This window comes from Lipophrys pholis, assembly GCF_963383615.2.
Source record: "Lipophrys pholis genome assembly, chromosome: 15".
Classification (NCBI taxonomy): domain Eukaryota; kingdom Metazoa; phylum Chordata; class Actinopteri; order Blenniiformes; family Blenniidae; genus Lipophrys; species Lipophrys pholis.
In genome coordinates, this window is record NC_137642.1 from 24,839,087 (window position 1) to 24,851,986 (window position 12,900).

Consider the following 12,900-nt stretch of genomic DNA (forward strand, 5'->3'; position numbering starts at 1 on the left):
ACACAATAAAAACTGGAACTCCTCTCCCACACACAATACGAGGATTACATTTAAAATCAAGGCAGCAAAGAGTGAAACACTGTAACTGGAGTGAGGCATTTAAAAAGCAAAACAATTATAATTAAAAACTAAGATACAACAAATAAACAACAAGTTAAAACACTAAGGCCTTAAAAAAAACGGTTTAAAACTGATATAATATATATAATACTAAACTGAAGCATTAAAATTCAGGAAAAGTGAAATATTAGTAATAATAAAATGCTGGTAAGTAAAAAAGGGTGAGTCAGTTAAGATGACTAATAAAATAAATACGAATCAAATCAGTTACAAGTGTAGTAATAAAATGCGTGTTAAGTTTTATTTTAAAGAAGAAAATCTCTCAAGCTTTATTTTATAAACAAACAAATAGATTAATTAATTAAATAAATAAATTAAATAAATTAGAAAATTCATCATGACTAATTTTAAATGAGAAAATAACTCATAAATTAATAATTAACTGAGCGAATACCTCTTAAGTTTTATTTCAAATCCAAAAATCAATCTTAAGTTTAATTTTAAATGAGAAAATTCTTCTTGAGTTCAAATTTAATTGAGAAAATACCGCTTAAGTTTCAAATGAGAAAATCCCTCTTATATTTTGTTTTAAATCAGAAAATCCATGGTTCAAGTCCCGGTTTCATATTGAACATTTCTTTTATTATTTTATTATTTTACGTAACTTTGTAAAAGCAGTTTTAATACATATCATAAATCTGTTTCAGCATCATGTGAGCAGAGATGCTGCACTCAGGCTCCACTTTTTACAAGTCATCAATTGAAGTTAAAATAAATCAATGTTGGGGGAGATGAAACACATCGTCTTTGTGGCAGGAAGCAATGGGGTTGATGGGAAATGTGGTCTCCAGTTTGACTACAGATGCTTGTGAGACATGAGATGTGTCACAACAATCAATTAGTGCATGTTTTAAAAACGCTGCAGGTAGCAAATATTGCAATTTTTGATCATATTTAGGTCGGAAAAAAAGAGAAGAAGAGGAGAGAGAGAAGGAAGGAGGGAGTGGGAGGAAGGGGAGGGTGGTGGAGAAGGGGGCTTATCGGCTGGCTCCAGACGGAGTGCGCGGATCAATGGGCGCACGAGGCCCACAGCGATCAATGCATTTGATAAAGAATTAAAGAAGAGCCACTGTACATGGCTATCAAAGAAACAGGACACGGCCTAATTATGATTCGACGGGTGCGTGCCCATGATAGGGGTCTGTGTGTGTGCGTGGAAACGTGTGCAATCTGTACATAAATATGAATCTGTGAGGCGTCAACAGCAGAGCACAGGCTGCACGAGTGTGTGTGTGTGTGTGTGTGTGTGTGTGTGTGTGTGTGTGTGTGTGTGTGTGTGTGTGAGGGGTTAATACACCCCGAATGGACAGTTTCAGTTTTTGTTGTTTTTTAACTGAATTGTCAAGTTGTGAGAGTTTAGTTTGGAAAAAGATTTTTTTTTTTTTTTTTTAATTTTACATGTGGAAAATTTAAGTATTGCATTATTGTGTAAAACAACTGAGGAATTTTTGTTTCAGAGAAAAATAGATACAAGTCAGAAAGTCAGAAAAGGTCAGGTGCTTTATAGAAAATTGTATCCTGGCATTTGTATTCCAGAGGGGTTAGTGTTTTTGTCACATCTTGTAACTAATAAATCAATAAAGACGATAAAAATGATTATATGGCAACGCTGCACAGTAGTGTCTTTACTCTGGATAAAATATAGAGCAAACTTATATTTGTTAGCAATTGTAGGTCACAAATATGAGAGAACAATTGTACTGCAATGTCTATGTGTGGTGTGCGTGCACGCACGCGTGTGTGTGATATCGAGCTGATGATTTTTCTGGAGCAAATAAATTTGTGTTTGACTTTTTAAGTTCTGTTTGACTTTGGTTTCACAGCTGAGTTAACATTCTGTATTGTGGCTGTGTGTGTGTGTGTGTGTGTGTGTGTGTGTGTGTGTGTGTGTGCGCAACAAAGGGCACTTGTACAGTAGGACAGGTAGAACAGGTAGAGTGGAGAGCATGCACACGCACGCACGCACGCGCGCGCGCACACACACACACCCACACACACACGCTTGTCACTCTGACAGACGAGTAAGATGGGAAGGTTTTGCCCTTTAAATAGACAGGATAATTACTGGGTGGGGGGGGGTGGGGGGGGGGGGGGGGCATGGAAAGAAAGAGATGGGAGAACATGAGCTGAACGTCTTCCTCGTCCCCCTTCACAGGAACATAAAACTTTTGCAGCTATTGAACTGTTGTCCATACCATAAATGCGATCAGAGGTACAATTTGAGTCAATATGTCACTTTCAGTCTTGTTAAATGTGTGAAAGCTGAAGAAAATCAACTATCGGGTGAGAACATCGAGCAGAGTGGGTAAAATGTGCTCTGAGAAAAGTCTGTGTGATCCAGTTGTCGTCTCACCCGACACTAAGTGATCTAGAATCAAGGCACTTCCTGGGAAATAAATAGGTCGTAGCGTTCCAGTTGTTCACCACATTCCCAGTTCGAGGAGTTAAACATCGCAGTGGGAGAGGCCATGTTACGTTTCAAGTGAAAGTGAAACGTTTCTGCGTTTTCGTTTCAGAAAGGTTTCGCGTTTACACGTCAACAGTTTGAAAACGATATTTGTGTGCATGGAAACGTCAGAAGCAATTAAAAACAATGGCGTTTTCGTGTCGAGCCACTAGTGGGTGCTGTTGGGTGAGAAGAGAAGAATATGCTATAAACATTAACTACCAGTATAAAACTACCAGCAGAAGATGAACTGGGAGTCATGAGACTCTGGAGGAAACATTGTTCTTATTGTCCATCTACTGAGCACGTGCAGAACTATTCACTTTGGCCATGGTGTGCATGCGTGTTTCAGAAAAGTTGTGTTTTCCCCGTTTACACGAAGGAGTTTTCGAAAAGTTCTACCTTGGGAGCTGTTTTCAAAAGTTGCATTGTCAGTGACTCTGAGCACCGTTGTCGGGTAATCGCAGTGTTTTAACATCGGGCACACTTAATGTGACACTTTTGCCTTAATTTTCTTTAACAGGCTGGTTGTGAGTTTTTTGTAATTTAACCTGATATTTGTCATGAAATGTTAGATTGATGCAAATTATACACATAGATTTGGCCAAAGCATCATAAGTACCACTTCAGTTTCTAGATTTCCATTAAACAATATGACCATACAATTAGATTTCCTAATTTAAGACAATAGAGAATGGATAAATGCAGGTGCAAAACTTTTAAATGTATTTTACGAGTTATGAATCCTTAGAATTGTGTGTTGATTTCATGTGATTTCAGTTTGACAACTTAAATTTACAAAGTAAATTTCTGGTATTGATGACAGTTGAATAAATACAATGACAGAATAGAACTTAATCATATGAAGTTAAAATGTCATTTTTGTTCCTTTTGTTTGATTCATTAACTTTGTACAACAAACACGAATATAAAAAACAAACGGAAGAGGGTTTTTTTTTTTAATCAAAAAAGGATTGAAAGTATAATAAAAAAAACTCAGATAAAGTTACACATATTAACTATACTTTTCACTCAAATTCTTAACGTACTCAGCAAGAAGTGGCACTACTGTGATTAAATGTGCATTAAAAGTAAAAAAAAATCCACACCTTTAAGTAGGTTAGTCTGCATATATTACTTGAAATGTTAAAAAAAAAAAAAAAAAGGGGATGAAAGGAGTGCTGTAGGATGGACGAGAGAAACATTCGCCGCTCCCACTCGGTCAAACGTGAACAAAATGAGCCGACAGAGAGAGAAAGGAGGAGAGGTACATGTGTTCAGAGGAGGAATGTAAGTGTATGCGAATTACAGCTTTCTTCTCTGATGGCTTGATCAGCTCTTGTGATGCAATTCAGAGAGCTGTCTTTCTCCTGCTCGTTAACACACACACACACACACACACACACACACACACACACACACACACACACACACACACACACACACACACACACGCACGCACGCACGCACACACACACACACACGCACACACTCAATTGACGGGCTGCCTTTGATCTCCGCTCCAGCCAATTCAGCCACGACACATAGCCACACACTCCAAGACATGCACACACACATAGTCCAAAGAAACTCCCCGGCAAACTATTTAGTTTCATTAGGGGCAGATTCTTCAAAAAGGAGAGAGTGAAAGCAGGCGAAGGGAGGGGCGAGGAGGCAGGGAGGAGGAAGAGGAGGAAGAGGAGGGAAGGGAAAAATGGGTGGGCCAATAAAAAAAACGAGAAGGCAGCCATATTGAAATGAAACCTGCAGAAAAACTATTAGTGCTGGTGGAAAGTTGAAAAGAAGAGGTGACAGGAGGAGGAGGAGGAGGAGGAGGAGGAAAGTGAAGAACAAGGTTGGGACAAAAAAGGAGCACAAACAAGACCATATTTGCATTTTCAAAATGGACATTTTTGTCTGTAGCTGCAGCGACATTTCCAATTTACTCGTAGCCTTTTTAATGGTTGAGAGGAAAACTACAGTTAGAATAATCGCATATTAGTTTGGGTTTAAGATACAGGAAATAAGAACTTTAGACGATTTTTATTTTGTTTACTTCTGTACAGAAAACTAATGCACAGTCGTTAAAATTTACCTAGTTTTATACAGAAAATAATGTTGCATTGATCACTTCATATGGAGGCAACTCAAATTTAAAACTATTTTACTTAACACCAAATGGATCAATGAGGAAAAACACTGACACACCTGCAAAAGACATGTGAAACAAATAACTAAATAGATAAAAACTAATGTCAATTTATTCAGAAATCACACTAATTGTCTACATTCAAATACCTTTTTTTTTTTTTTTAAACCGCATTGATAAGGGAATTCGCTGTTAGAGTTTTCTACTTTGAACATGAAGTTTAAGATCTGTTTCTATGAATCTTGTCGTTTTACTTGAGACAGTACGTGGCGACGTCGTACATTTTAGGTGTTTGCATGTAAATTAAAGTCTAAACATGGAAAACTTGACCTCAATGGCAAAGTTAACAGCAGAGAAAACAAATGTTTTCATGAAAAGATTTCCATCTGACGAAAAGTACCATGAAGGACACACCGTCATGATACACAATGAGGAAGGAAGGAAGGAAGGAAGGAAGGGAATAGAGAAACTAGGAAGAGTGGAAGGAAAGAACAATGATAGGAAAATAAGGAAGACAGGAAAGAAAGAAGGAAGAAAAGGTGGGAAGGTGAATGAAAGAAAAGAAGAAAGGACGTAAGGATTCGAAAGAGGGAAGGATGAACGCAGGAGATATAAAAAAGAAGAAAATATGAATAAAATAAAGTTAAAAAAGAAAAAAGGACCAGGAATAATGCAAAGAAAGGAGGACAGAAAGAATGATGGTAAGAGGGAGGAAAGAGGGAGGAAAGAAAGAAAGAAAGAAAGAAAGAAAGAAAGAAAGAAAGAAAGAAAGAAAGAAAGAAAGAAAGAAAGAAAGAAAGAAAGAAGCTAGATGGAGCAGAAAATGAGCACATGAATGCAGTCAGGTCAGGATCAGAGGACGGACAGCAGATGGGAGTGGATGACAACACCCACAGGTCACAACAGCAGGGACCCTGGAGTCCTCCACACGGAGGAGGAGGAGAGGGAGGAGGAGGAGGAGGAGGAGAGGGAGGAGGAGGAGGAGGGGTGGGGTTGGGGGGGTGCTGGTCGGCAAAAATCAAACGGGACCCAATTATAGGAATCACAACGAGTCAGTGAGCAAGGGAACTCTCTTACCTGGAAAACACCGAGGCATCTGTGTGCACTGCTGAACGCATACCAACAGAGCGCGCGCGCAGACACACACACACACACACACACACACACACACACACACACACACACACACACACACACACACACACACACACACACACACACACCTTTTTTTTTTCCCCCCATAAAGAAAGTGCACATCTGCACTGGCTTGTGTGCCCACATGCACACGCTTCTCCCAAACCTAGTGTGGATGCTGATAATTAGCCTGGCCAGGCCGGTGTGAAATTACTGTTCTCATCTGCTAATGGATGAGGAGACCTGAAGCGAATACACACGCTCACACACTTCTCTATTAAAATAAGAACAGTGGGAAAGACGAAAAAGAGCAAAATGGAGTGAAAACTCAAAAAAAAAAAAACACACGGAGGTTAGAGGAAGGAGAATAAAGTGGATATTTTTAGGGAAAGCTCATTAATTACCCATCTGGCTGCTATGTGGGCAGGGGGTGGAGACATTCCTAGCATTGCAAGACATCTGTACGACTGACGACTGATATGTTGTGAAGGCCACCTATGAGGAGGAGGAGGAAGAGGAGGAGGCGGCAGGCACAAAACAATTAGTGGTAGTACTCGTCTGTCCGAGATCACAGAGAGAGGAAGGCCGACGACAAGAGACGAAGGAGGGAACAGAAACAAGAGGACTAGGGGGGGGGGGGTTGGACAAAGGGATGAAGAAAAAGGGTTAGAAATCAAAAATACTGACATGAAAGAGAGAAAGTGACGGAGAAGACAAGAGAGAAAAGAGAAAACTGTCTGTGACCTTAGATGAAAGAACCAGTCACTGTGGGCTACAATTAGGGATGGCAGGAGGGAGAGCATAGGTCAGGAGAGCAGGACGACACACACACACACACACACACACACACACACACACACACACACACACACACACACACACACACACACACACACACACACACACACACACACACACACACACACACACACACACCAGCTACATTCATGTAGCTGTATAAATGCTTCACTTCATTCATATCTCTTTTTTAAAGAACTTCTTGTTCACTGACAGAATTGGTCCAAAGTGATTATATATGGTGGTGTAGTGGTTAGCACTGCTGAAGCACAGTGAAACCGTCACCAGTTCAATTCCAGGTTGGTTTTCCTGCTTGCTTGTTGCTTGGATTTTCTTCTCACATTTCATGAACATGCATGTAAGGTCAGTTGCTTATTCTAAATGGTGGAAAAGGGCCTTAAAAAAGAAAAAGCCTGAAGTCTGACTTTGTTTTATTTTCAGTTCAGGTCACATTCATCACAATTATGAGTTTTAACTGAAAGATTTGATCTTTTGGTCAGATAAAAGCACAATCTGCACATTTTCCTGCAATAAAACAAACTGCTCTGTTTTGAATGAGAAGAAAGACGCCATGATGACGACTTGGGATGCTGAGGTATAAGTGTGAAGTTTTTTCTTAAAGCAGACTTCCCTAACTACCCCATTGCTCTTCGTTTCAGTACTGATGCTACTTGTTCGAGCATTCAGAAGTGGGAAGGGGTCAGCATGGGTACGCTTGTATTCCAACTTTTCTGCAGCCTTAAAGAACTTAGAGACTTATCTGGACTTGGTCAGATGCTTTTATCAGCACAAAACAATCAGATTCATCCTTGATCCTTTTATAACATTTTATCCAACTGGCGAGTTCGAGCCGATCCGAGCTGACTACCGGTGGACAGATCAGCAGTTTATCACAGGACAAACATGCACAGCCTATTTAGAGTCATCAATTCACCTTAAATACATCTATTAGGACTGTGGAAGGAAATCGGAATACTCTAGAGAAAACCCACAAGTACACCGAACCTGCCAACGACACACAAAAAGCCCATAAAGCCAGACTAGAATCAGGGACATTCTCACTGTGAAACAAGAGGGCTGACCACTACACCAGCGTGTAAGCCATTCTTTCAGATCCTGACAAATTAAAGCACTTAAGAAAAAAATTATTATGTGACTAAGACATCATTTTAGTGAATAGACATGTTTGTACCTGAGACTGATGAGAAGATTTGCTATTTGAAAGCTACACCCCATAAAGCAGCTCATCTCGTCACCTCCTCTCCGCTCCCCCACATTAGCCACTTCCCTGGAAGAATGAAGCCTGATTTAATTGAATTAAATTATACCTTATGCATGCTAAACCGTAAAGCACCTACTTAGACAGATGGGAGAGTTAAATGGGAAAAGCTTGGGCCTCTCCAGCTGATAACACGGAGACACACACACACACACACACACACACACACACACACACACACACACACACACACACACACACACACACACACACACACACACACACACACACATACGCACACGCTCATGCTAATCAAAACAAGACATCAAGTAATCTAATCTGAATCACTAACAATTATCAGCACATTGGCCCCGAGGCCAGTCGTATTCCTTTGATCAATGTTTTCTATTAAAAAAAGTGTAAACAATTCAATATCTCCCTCTCACCCCTCCTCCGCTCCTTCCTTTCTTTATGCATGTGTGTGTGTGTGTGTGAGGGGTTATTAACCAATTGTCCTTGGAAATGAGTAAGGAAATCAGGAGGAGGGGGGCAGAGGAGCGGGTCTGGCTACTTAAAGGAGCTAATCTAAGTGAAGTCGGCCATCTTGCCGGACAACAAGGGAGAGAAGAGGTCCTTTTTTGTGGCTGAGGAAAATATATCCGCACTGCAGCAGCTTTAAAAAACTCTTTTTAATTTCCTTTCTTCCTCTGAAGACTTTTAACGCCACCAGTCCTTGGAAGGTCCTCATTTATTTCCTCAGATTATACCGAAATGGTTAGTCCTGTGGCTCAAACCGCACGCAGACAAACACCCGACAACACACAAACATACACACTTTAAAAAACATCTAATTCAAGGGCACATTTCTCTTTAAGGATTCAGGCAGAAAAAGCAGGGCCATCCGGCTGCTGCCTTTTAGATATTTCATTACCAAAAGGTATTTATTTCATTTAACCCTCAAATCCCTTGTCGTCACAATTCTCACAAGCCTGTATATTTTATCCCCCTCCCCCCCTTCGCTCCCTCCTCTCCTTTCTCTGAAATTATTGGGAAATGTGACTGAGGTTTTGACCATAGTGCTTTCCCCGGGTAACTCCTGGTTCATCAGCGCGCCCCCTCCTTCCAGTATATTATGTTCACTGGAGCGTGCTCAGTTCAGAGCTGGCAATTTCGCTGGCGTCTTTTCTAGTCTAGTTTGCTTCGGTACAGCGATTCTTACCCCTCTTTTACCATGAATGTACTTTTGCTGACAGGTGTTTGTGTACGACATTTACTCAGTGTTCAGAGGGTGGGGGGGGTGAGGGGCCAGCAAATTTGGTCGGGGGGGATGTCATGAAAATTGTCCAAAGAGGGAGTCTGAAGAGAGAGAGGACCGGGGTGAAATGTTTATAGCGACGGGCTCCTTGCAGGTTTGAGTTCTCCTCTCTGACATGTTCAGGTTGTGACGTTCAGCAGTCCAGAAGAGAGTCTCAGCACCAGTTAATAAGGGAGAAGTCTCGTCTCTTTCTCCGAGCCTTCCCATAGAGTGTTCATCATAGTGGGCTGCCACGGGATGAGACACTTTGGACAGGCTTTTCCAGCATGTTGGAAGTGTAGCGAGCAGCAAATAGAGGACTGAGCCGGTGACGGCAGTGAAGAGGCTGCTGCTGGTCACTTTATTAGCTCTTCCCGCACGCTGAGGAGAGGCTGAGCCAAAACCTTCCACTGTCAACAGAGCTGACAGACTCACACTGGGGACAACTACAGGTCAACTTTTGTGCGGGGAAGATGGATCAGTTATATGATACAACAGAGATCATCCAACCTGGCTTCAAACTACCAGATGCAACCGAATACTTCAACTTGAATTAATTGTACTGTATCTAGCAGGTCATGTGACTTTGATTATGAACTAATATATAGAGAGAAATTAGTGCAGTCAAAAATAACACCTTAATTGAATTAATTAATGATTTGCTTAGTTCTGGGGTTTGCTTTGTTTTTTTTTTTACTCTCTTACCGGTGCAGCACCATGGCTACAGAGCAGCAGAATACAGAGTAACAATGGGATAATATAAAGGCAGAAAGTTTCACTTTAAAAACTTTGTTCACGTAATAAGTTCACAACTTTGTTTCTAGAAATATTCAAATTCTCAAAGTCTTGATCCTGCACTCTAACATATAAGTCTGGGTTTTGTTTTGTTACATTATTTGTTAGTAGATGTATTTCTTTCTTTCTTTCTTTCTTTCTTCATTTGCTAAACTTGAAGAGGACAAACCATTCAGTCAAATCCAAAAGTAAGTAAAAAAAATAGTCTTTGAATTTAAATAGTTTCTGTGTTTTGAGTCTACATTAATTCAATGGTTTGCCATGAATAAATATAAATTACAACCTTCAGTCATTAAAAAAATGTGATTAATCGTGATTGACTACAGAAAATTGTGTTATTAATTAGATAATTTTGATAGATGAGACTTATACTCAGGTGTGAGTTGTTGTCCAGAACATACAGCAACGACTCAGTGTGAGATAAATAAAGGTTAAGAGATAAAACTGAATCCTCTGTGCTTTCATTGGCCGATGAATGAAAGGAAGCTGAGTCTGGTAATGTGGCCTCATTTTGTCACTTCCTTGTTGCTACTTTAAATACATATTAAATATTTTTGGGGAGATAACCTGCAACCATTTGGGGTGCTTCATGACAACCAAACATCCCCAGAACTTTGTTCCAGTTGTTGTGGTCAGGACTTTCCTTGTGACTCCAGAGGAGAAGACCTGTGAGTTGAGAAAGACTGACTCACTCCTCAAAAAGCTGTAAGCATGATTGGAATACTTTATTCTTCTTTATACGAGGAGGTCACATGGCGGTGTAGTGGCCGGCACTTAAGTCTGGAGTTCTCATGTTCTTCCTGTGCGTGCATGGAGAGTCAGAAGGCGATACTCTGGTTTCCTCCCACAGTGCAGTTGTGTGTATTGAGGCCTCCCTGATACCTTAAAGTTGGATTTAAATCTGTTTTAGAGAATGGATGGATGCTTCTTTACAGTATGTGTTCACCGAGACCAGTTACAACTTGCTACAGACGTGCTGATCCTGAAGCTAATTTCACTGATCAGCTACTAACTAGTCGTTGCCAAAAGTAGTGACAGTGACACTTTATTCACGAGATTCATTCTTTAAACAAACACACACACACAGAGGTCGTCCTCTGACTTACATCGCAGACGCCTGCGGGCCTGTTGGCTGCAGCCACAGATGAGTTGGGGACGTTCTTGTTGCCGGCCTTCATGGCAGCGTCTCTGCGGGCCTGCTCCAGGAGGAGTCTGGCTCTCTCCTTCAGCTCCTCCTGACGAGACAGCACCTTCTGCAGGACGAGATTAAACACATTCAGGTGATGACATGAGCAAAGGCCGGATCATGAAACAGCCACAAACAAGGTGCAATCAGTAGAATAATCGTCAATAATGTGTCAAAAGTCCCACGTCACTGAACTGAATGAATATACAATCCATGCGTGTCTTGTTTTAATGGTGTTTTCATCAAAGTTGCGTTTCCACTACTCCTGTAATGATCAGGGGATTTTTTTTCTCCAGACTTTGTAGCCTAATATGACAGTGTCTGCTGAAAGTTACTGCAACTTGCACCATAGACTTAATACAATAAACAGTATCTTTCTACAGTTTCTTTTATTCATTAGCACAAATCTTTTACTGCATCATTTTTGATTTTCTTGCTCTTCTCAGATCAAAAGACAAAAATCAGAATGGCTCCTTCTGTGCCTTTTTGCATAAAGTTGACAATCTTCTATTCAATCGTCCGTGGATTAACTACACTCAAGAATCCTCCCTCACTCAGTAGAAAACACTGTTGTTTTTTCTGCCACTCAGCAGACAGCCGTTTATTAACATTTGTAGTCTAATTAAATTCTCCTCACCTTTTCAGTTGGTGGACTCGACAGAGGAGCGACTGCCGGCTCCTTTAAAACAGAAAGAAACAACAGATTTATTAGTGTTTAGTAGAGTAAAACATCATTTGACATCATATCTTCCTCCACTGATATACAGTATATGATTCTTTTCAACAAGGAGCAAACAAACAAAACAGAGAAGTTTTTTACATTGTTTGAAATAAATCAGCAGCAGAAATTTAGGAATTCGTGAAACCTATTAGTCCAGGATTTTAAAAGATTGCGGAAAACTAGGCTGAAGGACTTTATGTATATGTGCATGTTGTCCCTGGAGGATTTTTACCTGGTTTCCTTTCAAAGTCAAAAAAACATAGCCTAATGGTGAATCTAAAGTCCCGTTTATGTCACACCATTTTCAAGTGAATACAGAAAACTTTTGTTGCATTTTGGCTGCCCGGAGCCACTAATAACGCAAAATAGTGTGCAGGAACAGCAAATAGTGCTTCTGCAACTGCGCGCGTAGATGGACAATTACAATGTTTTAGTGTCATGAGTCCCAGTCCATTTTCTTCTGGTAGTTTATAGTTGACAGTCACCCAACACAACAGCACCCACTATTGGCGACATCATTTTAAGCATTTCTGCCATTTCCTTATAAACATACATCGTTTTCAAAACATAGTTTTGTGAAAGTCAAACTTTTCTGAAACAAACACGCAAAAACAAACGTCTTTTCACTTGAACCGATGTCATGTAAACGGGGCCTAAATTGCTTGTAGGAGTTCCTGTGTGTGATTGTTCTTTCAGCTGTAGCTGGGATTGCCTCCAGCACCCCTGAACTGGAAAAATGGGTATGAGATGGAGACGATGGATGGATGAATAAATATTTAGAGTTTTTATTAATTGAAATTACTCTAACCCTTCTGAGTTTAACCTTCTCATTTTTTGAGTTGTCCACTTATTGTTGCTGCTTTATCAGTTTAAACTTTCTTTTTAGAATAGTTATAATATATTCGAGTTAAACTGTGTTTATGCTTTCTTAAAATGATTGATTTTAGCTTTTTTCCTGAAAGCAGAGAATTCCAGCTGCAATTTTGTTGTGTGTATGGAAGCATATGCACAATGACAATAAAGGATTCTGATTCTGAT

At 40.2% G+C, this 12,900-nt stretch overlaps 1 protein-coding gene across 1 annotated transcript in view; it reads right to left on the reverse strand.

Moving 5' to 3' along the window:
* Positions 1 to 12,900, reverse strand: part of ehbp1 (EH domain binding protein 1) — a 187,637-nt gene that overhangs the window by 72,299 nt on the left and 102,438 nt on the right. The window contains 2 exon segments of the mRNA XM_080481503.1: positions 11,062 to 11,208; positions 11,779 to 11,820. Of these exon segments, the coding sequence (XP_080337629.1) occupies positions 11,062 to 11,208; positions 11,779 to 11,820 (189 nt within the window).